The 24,662-nt window shown below is 39.6% G+C and overlaps 1 protein-coding gene across 2 annotated transcripts in view; it reads right to left on the bottom strand.

The window, feature by feature from the left end:
• The window catches only part of HLTF (helicase like transcription factor), a 52,465-nt gene extending 29,515 nt beyond the window's left edge, over positions 1-22,950 (bottom strand). For both annotated transcript variants that reach the window (XM_080929239.1, XM_080929240.1), the window contains exons 1-12: positions 22,828-22,950; positions 21,408-21,612; positions 17,603-17,769; positions 16,884-17,017; positions 16,042-16,139; positions 14,077-14,151; positions 12,315-12,506; positions 8,956-9,051; positions 6,809-6,875; positions 3,933-4,023; positions 825-904; positions 702-746 (exon numbers count right to left, since the gene is read on the bottom strand). In XM_080929239.1, coding sequence (XP_080785365.1) covers positions 702-746; positions 825-904; positions 3,933-4,023; positions 6,809-6,875; positions 8,956-9,051; positions 12,315-12,506; positions 14,077-14,151; positions 16,042-16,139; positions 16,884-17,017; positions 17,603-17,769; positions 21,408-21,612; positions 22,828-22,847 — 1,270 coding nt within the window. In that variant the 5' untranslated portion in view covers positions 22,848-22,950. The remainder of the gene's footprint in view (positions 1-701; positions 747-824; positions 905-3,932; positions 4,024-6,808; positions 6,876-8,955; positions 9,052-12,314; positions 12,507-14,076; positions 14,152-16,041; positions 16,140-16,883; positions 17,018-17,602; positions 17,770-21,407; positions 21,613-22,827) is intronic.
• Between the last annotated feature and the right edge of the window lie 1,712 nt (positions 22,951-24,662).

The raw sequence follows: 24,662 nt of genomic DNA, 5'->3' as shown, positions 1-24,662 counted from the left end.
CTACATTCTGCAGCTTGAGAAGTTATATTATTAAATAAAAATAGTATTTGGTAAACAACATTGGTATTTATGACACTAAGCATACCTCTGTAGCTCAGAGAAATGATGTAATCATGGCCCAACCATTACTTCTCTTACACCAAGTGAAAGCAGAAGACGGCAAGGGTATAGTGACTAAGTTCTCAGTAATGGTGGCGCTACCAGTACGAAGCTGTTCCTGTCAGTGACCAGCTTCTTTCCAAATATAACACAAGTTCTCAGCTAACTAGAAAGACAATATGATTTGAAGTAGGAATAGAAAGCATGTTTTAAAGATGAGGGAAATAAGCAGCCCTGTTTTATATGTGTATAATGTGAACACTGCCAAGAAGATACTTCAAACCTGTTCAATAGTGGGGGCAGGGAGGGGAGTACATGTCTGTAAAATTACAAAGTTTTATTCACGCTATTTTTTAAGTAACAGAAAACGACTTTTGCTTAAAGTTTATTTAAATATTATATCCTAAATCTTTAATTGGAATTATTTATTGGGTTTGCACCATTCACTTCACACACATGGTGAGTTCTTGCAAAGCTCACATGCAGGAAAGAGTTCAAAAGCAGCTGAAATCAAGCTAGCAAATGTCAATGAATGAGATTTTATTTTAGCAATCTTTACATGAAGATTATATAAGTTCTGAGAAGATGTAATATATACTCACCTTTTACTCTACTTTTAGTATCTAGCTGTGCATTTTTCAGCTTGCCTGAAATAAAACGAAAATTAAAAATGGGCACACCAGGAGATTAGAATACATGACAGAGCATCAATGGCACCGTATTACCTTTCGCTTTCTGGGGCAGTTCGCCTGTTTCAATTTTCTTTGATTCACTGCTTTCAATGTACTGTACAGAAACCTTTCTTCTGAAATTAAAAAATTCAAAATAAAGTATAATAAGGCAATACGCTTATTAAATGCAATACAGAAGCTGTTTGACTCCAATTTACTTTTTAAATTTTTTTTCAAAAGAAAAATTTGTGAAGCAAAAGTCAAATCTGCTAAAAGCTTGATTTTTACGAGCAGACAGATGCATTTAAGGCACGCCTACAGAGGTCAGAAAACATTCGTGTAACATTAAAGCCAGCGAGACCTAATCATGTGGAAGGTGACAACACCATTCCGACTGTTAAGTTCACTGGAAGTGAAGCAGAGGCTGTGAGAGCCACTGCTGTGTGAGGGGAGTGACAAGAGGCGAGCACTAGCCTCTTTACTGAAGAAAGGAAACTCTGGATAACTGGCTCAGGGATGCCCAGAACGGATTCTAAAAATACCCAAGTCCCATCTGGGGCGTGCTCTATTCCAACAAGAGGACTGAGAAAAACTAGAGAGGATAAGAATCTCAGTTTAGGACAAACAGGGTTTCAGGTAGCCCTACTCTCAGTACAAGGTAATTTGTAAGGCAGAAAAAGAAGGGAGGAAAGGCATAGCTACTACATAGCTAATTCACAGAGCATCCCTGCAAATCCTCAGTCAGAGGCAGGGGCAACATCCAATGGCAAAAGAAAAAATAAAGACAAGCCCACAGAAAGTCCAGGCAACACCACACAGATCACTGAGAAGACTCAACAAGACAGGAGTGTGAGGGCAAAGGCCCCACATTCATATTCTCAGTATTTGGCTGGAGCACACACAAGTCATCTAAAAAGGCCTGTGCTGAGCAAGCAGCTTGGGCAGATGTAGAGATAAGGTCCTCTCTGCATCACCCAGAGCAAGGTTCGAGGAACTATTATCAGTCCTAGAATGCAGAGCACTCCTAATAGGGGTGGCAGTGCGGGAAACTCCAATCAGGAGTATACAGTATTCTAAGTGGTGGGAATAAGGTCTGAATCATTGACTAAAGTACGTCTCACCAGTTCCCAAGTAGTAAAATCTACAGTATCAAGAACTGAAGAGCAAACTCTGGCACCTGCCACTAGAAAGCCTGCCGACACCCCTTTCTAGTATGTAAAGACTGAAAGACAACTCTACAGCTACAACGCCCCCAGAGCGGTCTCCAGATGCAAGGCAAACAACATAAAGATCAACCAACATAGGAAACTTAGAATCACAAAGCTTCTTCTGTCACCAGGAAACCCTAGCCCAAATAGACAGAAGTAAACATGTAACAGTGTCGAGACAGGATGAAACCGACACACATGAAGGTGTTGGCTCAGCTATACTCTGCAGTGCCTTCGGCACATGACTACATAGAGAAAATCACCTGTATACACTAAACTGAACCCACCAACACAGTCTGCACCTACACGCAGTACGTGACTGCAAACAGTCGGCAAGTGAACATACACAAATGGCTTTTGAGAAACGGGTAGATTCACTGGGCCTACTCTGGCCTTGTCAACAGTCAGTAATAAATGGGGGAGGAATTCATAAGGCCCTCTTCCTCCCTGCTGAATTAGTGGATATGAACAGATTTGGAGAGGGAGTTTGATTATGTACCTACTTATACACCTACCAAGTGCCCACCAATAGCTCAAATCCACAGTCACAAAGATAACCCTGCTCAAACTCAATGAATCATAAAATAAAACAAAAAATCATGAATGTAGAAAAGGGATTCTTAGGAAAGTGGGATGTTTGCAGGAGAGAGTAGGGCAAAAAGAAATGAGACGTATACATATGTGTGTATGGAATTGTCAATAAAAATTCTAATTATTAAAAACTAATAAGGGGAACAGTAGTTAAGAAGGACAGCATTGATTTCTGGGCTCTTTCTCTTACACACACACACACACACACACACACACACACACACACACACACACACAGGGGAAATGAAGGAGAAGGACAAGTAGTGTCAAGAACAGCAGCAGAAACGATGCCGAGAAAGGCTCCCAAGGGCACAGGATCCCTGAGGCTGGTGAAACGCCCCGTCCTCCTGACAACCGGGGTTGCTTGAACTGTTTCTTCAGCCCTTCCTGTTTCCATTCCTACTGTAACGGAAGCTGCCCGGTCTCCTCTTCCTTCATTGCTCACTCTTCTATGTTAATCAGCAGTCCCTCTCAGAGTATTTTCTTCATTTTAAGTAGCTAATATCTTAGTATACAATGCATCCTTACTCCTTTATTCTGCAGTTATTGGAGTTGAAATGGGTTATTGTTTTACTGCTATTACTATATTTTCACCGTGAGCCTATCCATCAGTTGAGAGTATGTATAAATAAAACAGTAAGATGAAAAAACTTTAGGTAAGAAAAGACTAGTAAGTAATGACTCGGAGTCCAGCTCTAGCGGGAACTAATGACAGAATCATCAACTAGCTGAGGAACTGGTGTGGCTATATAGAGACACGATGACATCCATGTGCACTGGTGGGAGACCGCGCATACTATGTAACAAAACCTGGGGTCTACACACGGTTAAGAGGGTAATGAAGCTTATAAAGTTAAGAAACTCAAGGTAAGATCAAACGGGAATGATATCTTTTATCCGAATTCTCTGCAGATGCTAGTCTTTCTTAACAATATAACTCTCCATAAACAACTTTACTCTGATTTATTTCCATCATGTTGTCAAGTAAAAAGGAACTAGACTGAGCGAAGATGCTGTGTTACGTCTTCCACAGCCTTCAGTTTCACCCTAAAACCCAAAGAAATCTTACTGTCTCAACAATAGAAAAAGAGAGAAAGTAGTGGTGGTTACTAAAAAATTAATAAATCATATTTTATAGGTTATTACTAATTTTACTTTTAAAATAAATAGGGGAAGACTGGCAGCAAGATTTAGGAATAAAATATTATAAAGCAATATTACCTTTCATTTTTAAAATGAGAACTGTCATTGTAATTTAGAAATCTGCAATTAGAAACGTATTTGAAGTAACAGAAATACAGGACAGGAAAGCAGAGGAAGAGTGTGAGCAGACATGTCATGTAGGTAAACCCCAATACTTTACCTTTTAGGGCAGACACCAGACAATTCTGACGTGTGGTTTCTCTTCTCCGGAATAGCCGAAATACTGGGTTCTTCACTACATGTGGATGGTTCTGTTTCAAAGACACAGACTTATCAAACTGTCTTAAGATAGCAACATCTGCGCAAACAGATTAGGTTTTCCATAACCAGCCTTAAGCTTTGCTGACTTCACTCCTTCCAAGCCCCAGAGAACTCTTTCCACTTTCTCCTAACTTGCTGTTTTTCTACCGGGAAGTACCTTCGGTTTCTTATTACCCACAGTCATTGGCCAACCTAGAGGCTTAATTTACTTCAGTATCAAACACACGCACGCACACACACACACAAATAGGTAGCTGATAAATCTGTATTTCCAAATATTAATTGTCAATAAGCAACTTTCCTTATCACTGCTTATTCCTCCCAGGCTCTACAATACACTACTGCTGGCATAAAATCAAACTTATTTTAATACCCAGAGAACCTCATTAAATTTGCAACGAAAGTGTGATGCCAAGTTTCCTACCTCTCCCCCACCACCCACTTGCATATGAATTCCTTCAACCTTAAGAATGTTATCTTATGAGCCTTCCAGTCTCCATCTGCACCCAGAGCTAGGGATGGCCCAGTGACATCAGGACACAAAACCAGCCTGCAGGGAGCTAATCTCCCAGGAGAGCTCTCACTCCCAAGCCCACAGGTGAGACCCATTTTCTCTCCACTGACCGTCCAAACAGAGACCCGCCGGGAGTTCACAAGGCACAGGAATCCCAGGAATCCCGGGGCTGCCCGACACCAGACACTTCTGGTCTCCATCTGCGCTCAGAGCTAGGGCAGTCCCACTGCCATGAGAACACAAACCTGCACAGGGAGTGGATCACCCAGGAGCACTCTCACCCCTAAGCCCAAGGGCTCAAAGGCTCACAGGAGGGACAAGGTCCAGTCAGACATCAAGAGCAACTAACATGGTAGATAACAAGATGGCAAGAGGCAAGAGCAAAAACCTAAGCAACACAAACCAAGACAACCTGGCAACATCAGAACCCAGTTCTCCCACCACAGCAAGTAGTAGATATCCCATCAGAAAAACAAGATTTGGATTTAAAATCATGCCTCATGATGATGATGGAGGACTTTAAAAAAGGACATGAATAACTCCCTTAAAGAAATACAGGAGAACACATGTTTCCTTAAAGAGGAAACACAAAAATCCCATAAAAAGCTACAGAAAAACACAGCCAAAGAGGTGAAGGAATTGAACAAAACCATCCAGGATCTAAAAATGGAAATAGAAACACTAAAGAACACACAAAAAAAAAAAATACAGAAAATATGGTACATTTACACAATGGAGTACTACTCAGCTATTAAAAACAATGCCTTCATGAAATTCGTAGGCAAATGAATGAAACGAGAAAATATCATCATGAGTGAGGAAACCCAGTCACAAAGGAACACACATGGTATGCACTCACTGATAAGCAGATTCTAGCCCAAAAGCTAAAAACACCCAAGAAACAATTCACAAACCTTATGAAGCTCAAAGAGAAGGAAGGCCAGAAGGTAGATGCCTCAGTCCTTCTTAGAAAAGAAAACAAAATACTCATGGGAGAAAATACAAGGACAAATAGTGGAGGAGGGACTGAAGAAAAGATCACCCAGAGACTGAATCACCTGGGGACCCACCCCATATGCAGCCACCAAACCCAGTTACTATTGCTGATGCCACAAGGTGCTTACTGGAAGGAGCCCGACATGGATGCCTCCTCAGAGGCTCTGCCTGACCCATAAAGATACAGAGAAGGATGCTTGCAGCTAACCATCGACTGAACACAGGAACCCCAATGAAGGAGCTAGAGAAAGGACTGAAGGAGCTGAAAGGGTCTGCAACCCCATGGGAAGAACAACAATGTCCAACCAAACCCCCCCCCCCCCAGAGCTCCTAGGGACAAAATCATGAACCAGTGGGTACACATGGAGAGACTCATGGCTCCAGGTGCATATGTAGCAGAGGACAGCATTGTCTGGCATTTATGAGAGGAGAGGCCTTTGGTCCAGTGAAGGCTTGTTTTCCCAGCGGAGGGGAAATGCCAGGGCCATGTGGTAGGACTGAGTGGTTGGGAGAGGGAGCATCTTCACAGAAGCAAGGTGACAGAAAAGTGTGGCTGACAAAGGGAGGAAAGGGGATAACATCTGAAATATAAATACATATACTATCCAATAAAAATTATTAAAAAATGTTAATTTATGTAGTTTTTCTTCAATTTTCATTTTCCCTGAAGCTTATCAACTTTTCTTACCCCTATATCCAAATATCTTTCTACCATTAAAAAGGCAAACAGTTACACTGAGTTCTGTTTTCTATCCGTCACTGCTACCCCAGTCTCACACAGAGGAGTTACTACCAGCTCTTTACACACTCATCCAAGGCATTTTCAGACTTGCTGTGCTTCTGCCTGGCTCAGAAACTCAAGTATAAAACTCACAGTTCCTAAATTCACAGGTCTCTTCCCTTCTTTGACTTCAGAACTGGTTCTAATTTATCTTCCTAGCTTTCTTTCCTTTAACTAAGCACACTGCAGTATAAATAATGTGAAGTTCTAAAACAGCACGTTATTTTTCTTTAAAATATTCGTTAACGAAAATTTTTCTCTCAACAAAAAACATTTTCCCCTAATAACCAATTCAACTATTTTGACAAAACCTTTTCTGACTACCAATCTTCAGGAGTTTTGTTTAGTTTTGTTTGGGGAGGGGGGTGTTTTTTAAAGCAATCCTAAATTTTTGCATATCACAAAACCCAAAACAAAATTACATAAGGTAAAAAAAAAAAATCATCCACTAGGTGGTCAAACCGTGCTCATAATTAAAACTCACCTGAGTGGCCACCTGTCTTTTTGTTCGTTTTACTTCCTCTGAGTTTAATGGTCTCATCTTCGTATTCCTGTGTAAAAGGATATTTTTTATAATGGATATCAGTTTCAAATGATGTTAAGATAGTTCTTTTTTTTTTTATTGCTTTACACTACATAATGAAGACTACTAAAAAATGCTACCAGAGCTTGGAGTAACGGTGAGAGAGGAGGTTAAAGGGTAAACGAATATACGAGCTGACTTAAATTTTGTCAATGGTATTGCAAAAATAAAAATCTCACTCCTAGTGATTAGTGTGCATGGAGCTTTAAAGTCTGAGCACGGTAACAGAGAAGAAAAGAAAATCATCACTGTGATCCAGCTGTGAACCCTGCAACCTGCGGAAAGAACATGCTTGCAAGACACACTAGTATAATATCAGCACAGATGTTATTAGAGTGACCAACCACTTGTTAATACTGGATTTAAGGCCACTCTATGAGACAGGACACATAGCTGACACTGCTAAAGTGGCCCAGAGCCTAGAATTAGGTCATGGACCTAGAGGAAAAGCTACTACTTCTGCCTACTGAACACTGCACCAAAACAATTCTTAGCAACGTGTTTTTACAGCCATAGATCAATTGCTCAGTTTTCATCAGAGGCTTCTTGCAGTAGACGGTAACGAATGATAATAGGCAAATAAAAACCACAGAAAGTGATAATAAGATGTTTATGAGATGTCTTCCTCAAAGCTCTCCCTCCAGCCTTAGGATCTATTTGGAGGGGTAAGCAGAACAATTTGACTCCAAGAATGACTCCATGAAAACAGTATTTTCCAGACACAGCAGGACTGAAGCACGTATGAACTCTGAGACTTCGACACACCCAAGGCCTAACAAGAAACTATTTGCAATTGATATGTCAGGAGGGAAAAATAACAGTTTTCTCCACTAAAGTGTCACTGGGTATATAAACCACACAGTGGGACAGGCCTTGTGTTCAGAAATAGTAGGCCAACACAAAATGGACTCCAGGTTTTTTATGTGCTTTTTTTTTCCAGCATCTTTTCCTTTTTAGAATTTTTTTTCTGCCCCATGCCCATCCCTTTTTATGTTTTTGCTTGTTTTGAGAGAAAAAAAACATGAAGTTGAGTGAGTAGAAAGGTGGAAAAGATCTTGAATTTAAAAAAAAAAAAAAACTTTAAAGATAATATTAAAAAAAAACTTTCCTACTTAGCTCTCTAATTATACATAGACAGTGAGTATAATCTCTTGCTATACTAAAAATACTAAAAATTAACTGTTCTTTATCTTTCCAAATGAATGCACACAAAAGAACCCTTGCAATTATGTTATTGTGAAAAACTTAATGGATTTATGTTAGAATAAAATAATATTCACACCAAATTTTCAAACCAATATTCCCTATTCAGTGACTAATGTATCCACCATTAGGCTGTGACCACCCTCTGCTATTACCACACCCTCTTTTCTGCAATCCCCAAAGCTGGCAAGGTACAGCAATTGCATTTATAGCAAAAACACTAAATCTGAGGCTCTAGCAGGTTAAAGTCTCAGTAAGATATTTAAAAAAAAAAAATCTTAATAAACAGGTCAAAGGTCTCATTTTGTCGTCTCCCCAACTCCACTTCTTCCTTCTCCACTCCCTCCTCCCTCTCAACGGCTGCTCTACCGCCATGCCTGCCAGCCTGCCTGTCACCACTGTCCCCACCTTGATGACAACGGCCATGATGCTCTTCACAGCAACAGAACAGTAACTAAGACAGGTAAGGCCCTGACACACTTATGTTTTAATCTGTGTCTTCTGGGCTTTTAGGTCTGTTCTTCTTGTTGTCCTTCTGAAACAGGTTCTTACTATACAGCCCTGACTGGCCTAGATGTGTGTAGATTATGTAGACTCACTATGTAGACTACACTGACCTCTGAATTCAGCAATCCACAGAGCTCAGCCTCGTAAGTACTGAGCTTGAAGACATGCACCACTACAGAAACTGGTACTTACACTCATAAGCACCATCTAAGTCCTGTTTAAAAACACTAATCTTATCTCAAAAGGATCAGCTATTACTAGGTATCTGTCAGCCAGTCTTAGTGAGATAAAGTTCTACTGAACGTAAAGCAGCCTTCACAGAACACACTCTGACTTACCTTTTCTGGATGATCCTTCTGGCCGCTTTTACCGAGAAGAGGCCGGCCATCCTCAAAGTTGGTAAGAATTACAGCAATGGCAGTAAGAGTTTTGCCCTTTAAAATAGTGTTAAAAGACAAATGGTAAGACTCTAAAACCCAAATAAAAAACACTTCAGAACTTATCCCAAAATAATAATATGCTGAGTATCAGTCAAATCCACAGCATGCATGGTTGTTAAATAATATAGTTATTAATGAAAAATAAGTAGTTGACTTAGTTAAAAAAAATTTAGACCTTATTTTAAGTTACTAAATGACTGATTACAAGCATCATGGAAAACTGTCCTTTTATGGAAGGACTAACACCTTATGTTGACCTATCATTTAATCATGAAACTAATATTAACATCTGTTTTCCATGAATCTCATAGCTATTTTAAAATCATTAGAAATTCTAACATGTATATGAAGACATTTTCATTATTTTCAATAGTAGGATTCACAGTAATATAGAAATAAATCTAGCAATTTTAAAGCAGTCCCCAAGGTCTTGTCCTTTTATACCCGTTCTAAAGAATATAAGATCAAAACGGTGTGTGTGTGTGTGTGTGTGTGTGTGTGTGTGTCTTTGTGTCTATGTGTGTTTTGTGTGGGTGTGTATATGTGTGTGTGTCTGTGTCTGTGTGTGTGTACAGGTAGATATGTGAGTATGTAGATGTATGGAGGCCAGAGAAGAATCTCAGTAAAAGTCCTCAGGCACTTTTTTAGGCACTCAGGGTAACCTCTCTCCAAACTCTCCCATACATCCCTCCTCACTCTTTCTAATTCATGACTTCTTTTTCATTAGTTTTTGCTACTTACATATACATACACACACACACACACACACACACACACACACACACACACATACTCTCATACATTTGTTTTCTGGAAAGAATAAATGAACAACTGTCAATGTTAATGACTGAGTTCTAGGATGAATTTTCTTGAAAGTAACCAATGTAAAATCTAATGCATTGTCTTCAAGAAAAACTACAGAATATTTGTTGTCAGAGTTAATACCAATTTTTAAATAAAAGTTGAAATGTTATAATATGACTAAAGCAACTGCCAAAAATGTACAATTAGTGGTAAAGTTTTTAAAAATGTAAGCTTTCAATACTGTTTGAAATTAACTGTATGTGGTAGATCGCTAACTTTCCAATGGGCAAGACTCACTATAAAATCGTTTACAAGTGAATTATTCAATATACAATGTGCCCAGGTGGATTTTAATGACAATAATTCAGTATCATTGTATAGTAAGTACCTTTAATGATTAAATACTTTGTAGTATTTTACCAAAGAAATCTAAAATTATCTTAAAGCCTTTGAAATACATGTGAGAGAAATACTGAATGTCAACTTGACAGAAACTGTAACAGAGTAAATAACTGGGAAGCAAACGAGGTTTCTACGCTAGGTTAATGAGGTAGGATAAGCTAGCTACTCAGTGTGTGGCACCACTCCACAGACTGGGATAATCATCAGCATCCGTCTCTCTCTGCTCTTGACTACGGGTACAGTATGACCATCACTTAAATCTCCCCCTGTACCTTCCCCATAATGGACTCTATCACCCTGGACTGAAACTCAAATGTAAACATAAAATAAGGTAACAATATGACAATTCAGCTCCCAATTTTTTTCTCCTAAACATCGATCAACTTGCGAAACGTAAGTGGCAGCGTTCTCACGTTATCGTTTAGAAATGTCTTTAAATTGTGCTACTACGTTTTTATCTATTTTTAAGTATGTCAAAATTGTTTAGTTCAATGCCTAATACTATAAATGTTAGAGAGCTCCAAGTGACAGCTCCATGAGCAAACCAACAGGACTGGCTACGGTAACCACACAACTATCTACTATGCTGCACACTCAGTATTTGTGCTACACTATGATTTCAAAGACTGTCCTGTTTCCTCCCATAGCAACGGTGATATTAAAGACACCAAGGGAGTTTGAGGAGTAGGCCAGTAGGAAGGGTGCATGCCTCGTATGACTGACATCTATGTATTCCCCAGGATGGAGCAAGGGAGGGGACTGTAAGAAAACCGCCAGGGGTGTGGAGAGCCATGGTTTCATCCTGCTATTTGATTCTGGTTAGGAAACCTTAGTGGTAACAAGAGTGTAGCCCCTGGGAAGGGGGTTAGACACTGCTAGAAGAGTGACCTGTCTACAGTCACGTCGATGTCACTGCCCAAGCCACACTCTGCAGCTGAGCATGAGCTGAACCACAGGTCCAAATCTCTCTCTTCAGCTTACCTCTTTCTTGTTGTGCGCATAAAGACTGCTCGAGGAGATGACAGCAGTATCTTCTGTCCTCTTCCTCTGTCTATCTATCAGGCCTATCCACCCTGCTCCCAGGCCCACTGTATACTTTATTACAGCCACGTTCCAAGCTTGTCATGGCTCCAGTCTGACGTGTCACCACATCTGTCTCGTTTCTTCTGACTACCATCTGACTTTCATGACTCGGGCCAGATTTCTCAGGACATGTATTACTGTTTCTAAACTTCTCCCCACCCCTAGCAACACTGGAGCTGGGGTTATATGGAAAGCCAAGACATGAGGTCAGTGTCCATATTCTAGTAGGAAGGGAACCTGGAGGGAGGAACAGACACTTGTCCCAGCTTAGCTTAGTGGTAGGGCCTCCCACTTGATAACCTCCAAGTCTATTTGATCATCAAGCACAATCCTTGACAATGATTTCAGTTTCTGGTTTTGCTCCGGATATCTGAGGGTACCTCTTCCGGCCAAGCATATGTGCAGCAGAGCACAGCAAGATACACATAGACCAGTATAGCTATTTGGGTTACGAGATGCTGTTAGACTATTCTCTCTTGTCCGCATTACTACCGCTACCAGAGGATTTCTTTCTTCAAGCAGAAAATCAGGTGCAGGCTCCCCAGCTCAAAGTAACTCAGCCTTTCTCTACTCACTACTGTGTTTTACAACTATGGGGACAGAACTCGCTACCACCAACCTTGACTTTTTAAAAATCCTATGAAGGGCAGGTTGCCCTGAATTTCCACAAGAAAAGAAAATTGTGCATACATGTTTATATATTCATTAATGTTGTTGTATTCCGTTTCTCATTTTTAACTATTCTTTGTTATTTGACCCATCTGTTGGTTCCCTAGCAGACCCTATTTTTAAAGAAAAACAAGAAAAAGGGAAAACAAAGAACAACAAAAAACCGAAACAAATTTTCTATCTCTACTGAAAGGAAAACCTAATCCTAACCTGATACCCTTCTTTCAACATAACAATTTCTTCCTATAAAAGCATGATTGTAAAGCAAGAGTTTTTAAATTATAGGGAAAAAAAATTACCAAACCCATATCATCAGCTAAAATTCCTCCATGAACATTTTCCGGTCGCTCCTTCACAGAGAAATGTGTTATTGTGTTATAGTACAGGTCACTGCGCTGTTCCCAGAACGGTGGGAGTTCTTTGCTGTTCTCTCGGGCAACCATCCAAGCTAGAGCTTGTTTCTGGTGTGGAAGCAGCGGTGTTTCAATAGCCTACAAATATAACATAATGTCGTAAAGAGAAATACAATCAGTCTTTTCCTCTTTCCAAATGCATAACCTGAGTTACCTTCTTACAGTATCAACTGCATAGATTACCAAGGCAGCTAATGACTCTGAAGCTTTACATTTGAAACACTGGTTTATATTTCTGAGTTTTTTACATTTTCTTGGCATCACCAGACATGGACACAGACAGGGAGCTGGCAGAGATTTCCACAGTGTTCTACACCATCTCTGCAGCCTGCTCCCTGCTTCCTTTTCCATGCAGAAGCCTTTTAATTTTATGCAACACCATTGGTCAGTTCCAGAAATGATTTCTTGAGTTTCTGGAACCATTTTCTGAAAGTATTTGTCTATCAGCAAATGAGTAAATGAAGAAAACAGACATTTCTCAGAAACAAAACAAAACACAGATAGCTAGGACTGGAGAGATGGCTCAGTGGTCAAGAGCACTGACTGTTCTTCCAGAGGTCCTGAGTTCAAATCCCAGCAACCACATGGTGGCTCGCAACCATCTGTAATGGACTATTATGCCCTCTTCTGATGTGTCTGAAGACAGGGACAGTGTACTGTTGTGGATTACCTTGGAGCTGTTTGTATTTTGATGCTAATTCTAGTTCCCCAAGAAGGGCTGCCTAGTCATGTACTCAGTACACAGGTGACATCAACAGAACCTTCTCCCCATTTTAACTTGTGGAATAAAGCCTAGAGCCAATGGCCGAGCAGGGGAAGGTAAGGTGGAGCTGAAGAGTTGGGTGGAGAGAGAGAGAAAAGAGAGAGAGAGAGAAGAGGGAGGAGGTTGACGGAAGAAGAGATGGTAGAAGGAAAATGGAGCTGAAGCATTAGGCCTGGAGAAAAGACCTCAAAGCTACAGAACAAAGTAATGTAGCGGTAGATCTGCCCAATCCAGGTGCTGCTTGTATCCATATTGACTGAGTTGTCTTTTCTTTGCACAGGCTTGTTTGGGCTGGAGAGGTTACTGCAACAGCATACTCATATAATTTAAATAAATAAATAAATCTTTAAAAAAAAAAAAAAGACAGCTAATAGGTCTGTGAAAGAGTGCTCAATGTCCTTAGCTCTCAGAGAACTCCAACTTAAAGCTGCAGAGAATCCACCTCACCCTTGTGAGGATAACTGTCATTTTAGAAACACACAGAATGTGTGTTTACACAAGGACTCAGGAGAAAAGGAACTCTTACAGAATGCTATGAAAAATGTTAGCTACTGTTGAATTTTGTTATCATTTTATGGAAAAGGGCGGGCCTAGAAAGAAAGCCAGACCCACATTACACATTTTCTCTCATTTTAAGAACTTTGTGTGTGTGTGTGTGTGTGTGTGTGTGTGTGTGTGTGTGTGTGTGTGTAAATATCATATATACATACAGTAAATACACATGACATGAAAATGGAAAGGAGGCTCTATGAAAGAAAGAAAGAAGGTAATGGGGTGTGAATACAGTCAAACTCAAAGTATACTGCATACCTGAGAGGAAACATCATTGTAAAACTTTAGAGAACACACACAGCAATAATTTTCTTAAATATACAAGTTCAGTACCTCAGCTGGTTCCATTTCAATAGTTCTGTCATCTTCTTTTAAATCTTCAAATAATTTGTCAAATTCCGTTTTGAGCTACGGTTAAAAAATAATAAACGCTGAACAAGCCTATTAAAGTGTAAATAGTATGTAATTTATAGGTTTGAAATCATTTCACTGAACAAGTCAAATGCTACGAAGCAAATAGGTATCTGAGATCGTCCACTACTCGCTGACAATAGTATATGGTAATTTTTCTGTAGACATTAACGCACTCATTTTAGATGATACACAAAAGAATTATAAGGGAGCAAGGGTACAGCCTGCTGAGAAAGCGCTGGTTCCAGCATTTACAAGGCCCAGTCCCAGTGCTACTGAAAGGAGGCTCTGTGGTGCCAGTCCTGTCCTGCCACAGATGACTCTGCACGCTTAGGCATAGAACTACGGCCTGTGTCTTACCTTCATAAGATCAAGAACATGAACAAACTAACCGATGACGTTCTTTCTGCCATTAAAATACTGTTATTCTTTTAGCATTGAGTCTATTTTGGGAGACCTACTAGATACATCTAACTTTCGACATTCTATAAAATGTTAGGCTAAAAAGATGATTTCATTATTAGACTAATTTAACTGAGATGGGGGTGTTGTTTTTATGTATGTGAGTACACAGTAGCTGTCTTCAGACACACCAGAGGAAGGGCATCAGATCCCATTACAGATGGTTGTGAGCTACCATGTGGTTGCTGGGAATTGAACTCAGGACCTCGGGAAGAGCAGTCAGTGCTCTTAATGCTGAGCCTATCTCTCCAGACTGCTCTAGTTCAGTTTTCAAACAACTTACACTACATGTCTTATAATTTCTTTGTTTAAAAATTAGCATAAGAATACATAGCAGTCATCTAGAAGACATAATGCCAGCTTAACAGAGGTGGCCTGCAGCTTGCCCACAAAGCACAGGCTCATGCCCTATCAACATTTGGGAAAAGCTAACTGGGAAACAAAAAAAATACCACAAATGGATAAATGGATAGAAAACCATTAATGAATACACAGTCATAAAAATGTTTTAATATTATTGTTTAAATAATCTATATTAATATTATCATATATATATATACATATATATTTGGAATATGTTGATGTAACAATATACTGAATTATAAATCAGCCAAAACAGTAAAACAAACCAAAATTTTCAAGTTAAGTTTTTTTTAAGATTGCATTTGCAATCTTATTGAAAAGACAATACTTTTCGCATTCTAGTGATTTCTTTTAATCACTACTTTGAATATTCTGGAAGTTTCAAAGAAAAAAAATTACCTATACAGTCATATCCATGATTTTATGTATCTAGAGTTGTATACTGTACATGTGAATCTACCTTCCTTTTCATAGATCTAGCTAAACAAAAGTAGAGTCACACAAAGGTAATGTCTATACTAAGCCAGTATACATACTTTCCCCTGTCGTTATCCTATAGCCAATATAACTACTATATATCTTTTATACTTACAGCACATTACAATGTAAATTATAGCAGATAATCAATTTAGAAATTTTTTAAAATATATAGCACATGCAGTGATTCTATACAAAAACAATGCCATTTTATATAGGAGACTGGATGGTTCCAAAATTTAAAGGGATGAATGTACCCCTTATCACTGCCTTTTTAGACTACGTTTGCAAATAAATATCTACATTCTATTTGTTATCAGTAATTTTCGTTATAATTTTAGCAATATACCTAAAGATTACTAATACCAGCACACAGACATCTAGCCTATTATTTTAAACATCAACCTTTATCACTAAAAATTTACATTACAGTACAAAATAAAAGCATATCTGAGGCAGCCAAGGTGACAAGCATCTGTAATTCCAGTATCTGAGAGGCAGAGGCACAAAGACCAAGAGTTCAAGGCCATGCTCGGTTAGAAGGTGACTTGACTCAAGACGAAAGCAGACAATCACAAAACTTACCTGTTCCGTTGTCATCTGCACAGCAGCATGAGCCGGCCTGCCATAGCTTGGACCAGCTCTTCCAGAGCCCCATGCATTCTCCAAACTCGATCCTAGAGCTATCATTTCCAAACAGAGAAAGTAAAACAACCAGACAGAAATAAACTAAAACACCAAGCAGTATCCAAACTTCCTGGCTGTGTACCTCAGTGGCAGAGGACTTGCCTAGCACGGGTAGTTCCCAGTGCTGCAATGAACACTGAAAATGAAACAAAACAGTGCATTTACGTGTCCTAGCGCTGTAGCATATATACCTCTAGTCCTAAAAAAAATTTTAAGTTAAATACTAAAGCATTCCCAAAAGGGAAAACAAAAAATAAAAAAACAAAAGAACCAAAAAAACCTTCTACTCCTGAAATAATCACATATTATTTAAATAAATTCTAGCCAAACACCAAATTTGTTTTCATTCTTTACTGATCAATTCTTCTTGTCTAAAAGTAATAAAAACAAATCAGTTATCGACCCTCCTTGTGTGAATGAAACTATAAATACAAACATGCAGCCTTATACCTGGACATATAGTGGTGGGCCCATAGGATGAACTATTTTATTTTATATGTAGTCTATAATGATTACACAATAAGAAATGCAACAAAATACATTCCCCAGAATCTGCCCTGTGGTTACATGCTACATAATTGTATTCCAATAGAAATATAAAAGGAAAAGTCAGCATGTTCTTCAAAAGAATACCAAAAAAAGTTATAACTTGGAGCATCTTGAACTTTATTAGTTTGGCCAATCAAACTTATAGAGACTAATTACTTTATAATCCCTGTGTCTTACATTGTCAAACTTACTTTTTGGTGTGGGACCCAACTTAAATCCATGTTTCTTCAACTGATCTAAAACCACATTTCTATTTTCTTCTTTTCCCCAGAAAGTCATATTAAGAGGCATGGTAAAAGTATTACTTGCACCAAAAGGAACTACCCTGTTATAGGAAGGGGAAAAAAATTGAGAAACTGAAATTTTATACTGATTCTGAATGCTAAATATACCACCAAACACAAAAATGTAAAACAAGAAGGGATTATTTAAGCAAATTTGGAAAACTGTAAAGGAAATAAAACCAACATTCATGATGGTGCACACCTCTAATCCCAGTAGATAGGAGGCTAAAGAAGGGTTCAGAGTTCAAGACCAGGATGTACCAACCATCATGAAATGTCTGTTTTAAAGCATGACTGTTATGCCAATACTCAGGAGGAGTTTGAGGCTGGGAGGTCACTCTGAGTTAAGTTAGGTACACTAGCAAGGGACAGGATATACTTCCCAATGTGTAAACCCAAGCGGGGGAAAAGCAATGACAACAACAGAAAAATATTTTCTCCGTGGTCTTAATGTAAAAGGAGAACGAGAGAACAACTCTTTGCTGAATAGGAAAGGCAAAGAAGAAAACTGAACATATCTAAAGTTCAGTAATATTAGGAGCCATGACACTTCCAGAGGCTCAAAGGGTACTAACACATTCGAAGATAACTACACCCACAATGATGGCACTCTAAAAGCACATTACCCTTCCACTTGTGCCAATCTGTTGTCCATGATGTAGGCCAGGGCAGCTGCAAGTTCTTTCTTTAAATGGCCAACCTGATTTCCATCCACATTATTTACTTTAATAGCATTCTTATCATACGGATTACTAGGCTCTCGCTGTAAAGCGACCATTTCATTATTATTTACCTGGGAAAAATAAGGAACAGCCATAAATATGAACAGTCCTAGCGTGACTTGGTTGCACTGTTTCTAGAATTTCTATTCATACATCACAGTTAGTTTCACTTTGTTCTCTTATTTGCTGGCTTGGAACAGAGTCTCACGTATCCACGGCTAGCCTCAAATTTGATACTTAGCCAAAGGTGGATGCTTTCTTCCACTGCTTCCTAAGTGCTGAGATTACAGGTACGCACCACCATCCTCAGTTCTTTATTGTGTGAGGGACTGAACCCAAGGCTTGGTAATGACTACAAAGCATCTATCAACCGAGCCACAGTCCCAGCCCAAACTAGAAACATTAAGGAATATGTCTTACAATAACTCATCTCTACTTTTCTAATTTACAGTCATTAAGAAGGTTAATAAACCATTAAGATCTGAAAGGTACAGCCAAATCAACTATGAGGATTCATACTCCCTACATTTCTCACGATAGCTAATCTTTGGATATATGTGCCCATGTATAATTGGCTCAGAGCCACATGCTTAAACCATGATTATATTTACTCTATACATTATGGCTAGGACACAGAAGCAGCCTATATGTCCATCAACTGACAAGGAGTGAAAATGTGGTACATATATACAATGGAATTTTATAGAAAGAAAAATAAAACTTGCAGGTCAATGGATGATGAAGTGGTAAACATTACACGTAAGTAACCCAGACCCACAAATACAAACATCACTTGTTATCAGTTATGTGGATCTTAATATCAAGTCTCTAGGTTTGTTTAATTTGGAACGCCTTACAATCCAGGAAACCAGAAGTGGACAGTGAGGGGAAGGGCTTAAGGGTAGGAGAAAGAAGTCAGGTGGTAAGAGAAAAGAGAAATAATGTGGGGGTTTAAGTGGGAAAGGAATGAGAAGACAGAGCAGAGAAAAGTTTGGGGAGAGAGAATTTCCATGAAGGTTGTATGAAAAAGGCAATACAGAAATTGTGTGTGTGTGTGTGTGTGTGTGTGTGTGTGTAGTATATTCCCATATAAAAGAGTTTAACTAGAGTTACGCTATATGGGGGTCTATGCTGAGCATCCATAGGTTTCCAAATAAAAAGTTCAGTGCCAGGTATGGGGTACTACCAGTAGTCCAAAAGAGTTCCAAAACAATAGAGGGTATTGTCTTGGCCCAAAAGAACTTGATGGTAAGAAAAGCATAAAAAACATCATACACACTGGCCACAGGACCTGGGGAAGTGAAGGTGGTACTGACTTAGTCCCTGCCAAGTAGTTTTCCTAGTACTGGATAGATGGTGCTATAAGGGCCTCCGGGACAGGGAGGGGGAGGGCTAAGCTGGGGGACTCAGTCTTCCCCAGCTGTGAACCATGTGAACTTCAGTGACTGGCGTGACAAGAACTGTCCGTGAGAATAACTGTGGCATGAATGGTGTGGGAGCAAATAACCATTTTCTGTTTGGATTTGTTTTTATTAATATTATTTCAATTTACATGTGTATATTTATTGAAAAAAAGGATAGAGAAAAATAAGTTATAGTATAAAACTATAAAAATTCAATCCAAATCATCTAGTTTTAAAGTAATGAACATCTTACCTGCAAATACTATACAGTGGGAATATGAACTAAACATGTACATTTTCATTATATGTTTATTATGTTTTATTATATGTTAACTAGTATCATAGAAATTACTCTAAGATCAATATAACTGATTGTTCTGAGATTATTAACTATAACCTAACACTTCACAGAAGGCTTATTTAGAAAACAATGTCAATTTTGAAATAGTACAAATATGAAACACAATTCATAAAAGAATGTGAGAGCCAGAGAAAGATACACAGCAACCAAGAATGGGTAGGCTGTTAAAACGACTAGAAGAGAAAGATTCCACGAGCAAATACTAAGTACCTCCATCAACAGAGCATCTGAAAAGTAAGGGTAAGAAAAAGAAATGAAGTGGGGGAAAAAACAAAAATGGAAAATTCCAACATAAAAGTTTCAGAGGCTACAGTAGACGTGGGCAGACTGGAGGCAACAGGGAGACAGATGGAGGAAGTGCCTGAGAGAGCTAACTCCAGAAAGAAAAGCCCGCCATCAAGACCTTCATCATCATTATATTGTGCAACGTTAGGATAAAAAGAAAAAATGTGGACCAAGCACTTTATAGTTGGCCAAACGCTTAAGAAGCAAATGAAAACTATGAATTTACAAAAAATAATTATTCTTCCCTAAGTAATAACCTATCCAGTACATCTCATACAACTACTAACCTTAACAATAACCTTAAGTTATTCCAACATAAAAAATAAAATAAAAACATGACAAATGGGAAACACAGAATTCCCCCAAGAAATCTCCTGATATCATACTTCAATTAGAAAAGAAAAGGTTCTGAATCCATCTAATACTCAGAAAGCTGAGACATGTAAACCACTATGAGTTCACTATGAGTTCAGGGTCAACCCTGGATTACTTAGTGAGCTTCAGATCAGTCTAGGCTGGAGTCTTAATAGTTTCAGACCAGCTTAGGCTGGAGTCTTAATTCACCCTTTCACTGATGGGGGGAAACCAATAAACAAACAAAAACTTTTAACATAAAAATAAGAAAAAAATGAGGGAAGGGGAAAGAAATCAACATGATTCCACAAGAGAGACCTTATTTTTAAATGATACACATCTATAACAAGAAATTAGATTGGACCTTATGGGACATAACAGCCAAAATTAATAACCCTGTTTCGATCTTAACCGGAAAAAAAAAAAAGACATTTTAAATAAATAATCAACAAAATCTAATAATTGGTTACTTGTTACATATATGTGTTAATTCCACTCATTAAAATGAAGTGTACAAACTGTGGGTTTTTTTAAAGATGTATCTTACTTTTAATCATGTGTATGTGTGTACTGGGGAGGGTAGTCACGCACCCCAGAAGAGGGCATCGGACACCTGCAGCTGTGGTTGCTGTGAGTGGCCAGCCGTGAGTCATCGCTTCAGCCCCAAAACTGCATTTTAAAGAAATACACACTGAACTATACTAATGTAAAGTGATGCAACTGGTATTTGTTTTTACAAGACCTCCCCCCCCCAAAACAAAGAGAAAAAAAGCAAATACAGAAAATACGTGCTAACCACTGAATCTTATTCTCATTTTGTTTGAAATTTTCTGATGATAAATTAGATAAAATTAGAATTGTATTACAAAATAACAAAGATGCCCCTAATAAGAATTACTGTCCAAAGAAAATTATATATATTCTCAATCTGTCCCCTTTTCTTTCTCTCACACACACATGCATATACATTCAATTCAGAGAATAGGAATACATTAGAAAGAGCAAGAGCTGTTCTTATAACAAAAATAAAGTAGAGAACCTAAATGTAAAACCTGATGGGTCTGAAATCATTTCTTAAATTTACCATGTACCTCCGTAATTAGAAGATCAAAGGTGTGGGCAAAAGCGCTTTACATACTGTAAGCACCGTAGGAACAAAAAAAAAAATTGATCAAAGTTGGTAAAGGTATTTATGACTGACTAGCCTTTCATTGAAAGTAAAACATTAATTGTATATGCCACCTTTTAATATGATTTACTGTTAAAACCACAAACATACGATTTGCTTATCTAATCTTATACTTACAATTCCTGTGTAATAGCGTAGCCCAACCACTTGTCCTCTCATAGTTCCAAATAAAACCAAATCTACCTCTTCATCACTAGCTAGGCAGCCATCTGGAGGGAGGTCTTGGAATTCAAACCATGGAAAGGAAGTTGGGTATGAAAGTCCTGGAGTATTTTCATGGGCTCCATTCTGGACAGACTGGGAATACTTCCCAACAGGATCCCTATTTTAAAACAGAACAAAAACCTAAAACCACAGAACTTAAGTTTTTCACAAAGAACACAGTCTTTGTACTTTTCAGGCTGATCACTTCCTTATATTTTATTTTAGCAAAGGAAATACTATGTGGCAACAATCGCTTAACAATTTCCCAGAATAAATCAAGAATTCTGTGGCGAAGGTTTTCAGAAATCTGACCTGTCAAATACTGGAAATGCTTTCCTGGTGAAAACTATGTACATTAAAATATATGTGATGTTTGAAGCTACAATTACATGTCAAAATTTTCAATGCCCACCAATGAAGAAGAGATGGATTTATTAAAAAAAAAAAAATAACCATCATAAGATTTGGTTTTTTTCTTTTCTCTTTTCCCTACCCTCCTTTCCCCCTCCCCTCCCCTCTTTTCTGTTCTTTCCTTTCCTGAGACTGGGTTTCTCTGTGTAGCACTGGCTATCCTAGAATTTGCTCAGTAGACAAGGCTGGCCTCAAACTTGGAGATCCACCTGCCTCTCCTATCCAGGTACTAGGATTAAAGGCATGTGCCACCACTACCAGCTATGAAAATATTTTTGTAAATTTTGACATAAATAAACCCACAGCATCCTCTGCTTTAACTCCTTCCGAACAGAACACAGTTTAAATTGGGTATGTAAACTGTGACATCATAGAAAGCTGCCCTGAAGCCCCTTTACCTATACATCACCCTATTATTCTAAAGGATATGGATAATCATTCCAAGAATGGGCATGAAAACCACTGTAGATGATGGAAACTGGTGTTTTCTGGAAGCTTCCTAGAAGCTGTCATCCTCCTAAAAACTCAGGGCTATCAAGTCGCGGGTTTCCCTTTCAGCTCCTCTGCAAATACGTTTTAGTGCGCCTTTGCACAGTACCAGGAGAGACAACGGGTCGGGCTGTCTCGGAGCTATTACCATAACAAACCTAACCTGCAATGGGATATCATCGGTGAATAAAATCACTTAAGAGTCGAGTGTCTGACCCCCGAACCCCGCAGTCCTTGACGCAGATTCCCCGAGGTCGTACTTAGCAGCAGAGAAAATGCATTGGTGCCTCCAGAAGCAACAGCGCAAGCGACCCGCAGGAATGAAAACAACGCCACGTGAATACAGGCTGCACCTATCGCCCTGGCGCGCACCTTCACTGGAGGATAGCGCGGAGCAATTGGCCTCACGCCCCAGCCCCCCTCAGCCCTTCACCTCTTAAACTTCCAGGACATGGCGCGGGGCGGGGTGGCTTCGGGATGCCCTGGGCACCCCGGATCTTCTCAGACCACCTGAAAAAGTTCCTCAAGGAGTCGTGGCCCAGGAGCCAGAAAGCAAGTCAGAACCCCGAGGCCGCGTCCGCCGAGGGAGCGGTGTCTACGCCCACTTTTCCTGCAACAGTCTGCGAAACGAGTGACGTTCTGTGATCGGCACTGCCAATGCCCAATCCAAAGGAAGAGTATGCGGATACCAGCCAATCAGAATAAGGGAGGGTGGGGAGCTCCGCCCTTTGCTGCAATTCAAAGGCAGTGTGGCGTGCTAGAGTCTTCCGCTGTCCGAGGGGGTGAGGGGTGCGCGGGAAAATATCCAAGCCTATTGAGTGAGCCACTTGGCTCAAGGTTCTGACGGACTTGGGGGAAAACATGACTTCTAACCACTAACCAAAACCTCAAGCATGTCCCCAGAGGTCATACCCTCTCTGTCTCACAGGGTCTGCCTCATTTCCTCTCCTGGGCCCTGACTAGATTTGTTCTTAGCGACCTCAGCATATGGGAGACCCTGAATTGTGGAAATCTGAGCAAGAACATACAAATTTCATCTTCCACCTCGTTTTTATTGTGTTTAAAGAAATTTTCTTCCCTTGGTAGAAAAAAGCCATATAATAAGACAACCTTACAACTCTGTTGCTTGAAAGGGCAGTCTGGTCCAACTTTAGTGTAAGGTCTCAGGTGGTGGCTGGGGCCATATGTGTTTTCTCAGGAAACTGAAGGAGGCATTGCAAAGAAACTTTATAATCTAAAGGGACATTCCATCTTGGAGTCTTGCATGCACCAGTATCAGCCCAAGGTGATTCCTTTTAACTGCTGCGTCTTCACCTGCAACAAAGGTAGACAGCTAATGGTGTTACTGAGCCGAACATAATGGTGTGCTGTAAACCATCAGAATTACTAGATGTATTTGTTTCACATCTAAGGCCAGAGGACAAGCTAACCTCCAGTCCTACCCACGTAGACAAAAGGAGATGTTTCCTTTTAGGCCTTCAGTCACTGAACATTCTTCAGATAACCAAGTGGAGAGTTGTTTGAGATTAGCTCCAGCCAGGCCTCCTGCTAGGAGCCTTTTGCTGCTGCTGTTGTTTTTGTTTTGAATCTGGGTCTCACTGGCTGTATTGGAACTCACTAATTAGAACAAGCTTGCCTCAAAGAGATCGCCTTGCCTCTGCCCACTGAGTGCTGGATTAAAGGTGTGCACACCACATCTGGCTCTGCACAGGGTCCTTTACCCAGAGGTAGCACCATTCCAAGACTAACTTTGTACAGAAATGTAAATGGAGTTATGGCCAGCTATTGCCAAGGCCATTCCAAAGCTATCTTTTCTCTCTTACCCAATGAATATTAGAAAGATTGGTAAACACTTTCTGCCTGTTTTGTAGCTAAAATAAAAAAATGAAGCGACTGAAATCTCAACTCTATGTGCAATTTTGATATGATCAAATGTAATTTTTATGTGAAAAGCTATCATATTGGTAAATCAAACTGTCAAGTCCTAATGGTTGTGGGGAGCCATGGCTAAGAACATAGCCAAACTACAGCCATCTTGACACAGCAGCCTGTGAGCAGCTGCTCCCCCGCCTGTGGGAACCTGACCTTTGGCCTGAGCCTTCCGGGAAGCACCACAATGGGCCCTGCCAAGAATAACTACCAGGTGACAAAACAGGATGTTCCCGAAAAAGCACGAGACCGTGGCACTAGACTGCAGCACCACCCACTTCCATGTTCTGAAGATTTTGTAAAATTCCACTGCATCCTGCCTTCCCCCTGCTTAAGCCT

The sequence above is a fragment of the Micromys minutus genome (genome assembly GCF_963924665.1).
Source record: "Micromys minutus genome assembly, chromosome: 15".
NCBI classification, from domain to species: Eukaryota; Metazoa; Chordata; class Mammalia; order Rodentia; family Muridae; genus Micromys; species Micromys minutus.
The sequence above is the reverse complement of the archived record's forward strand: the minus strand, read 5'-3'. Positions and strand labels throughout refer to the sequence as shown.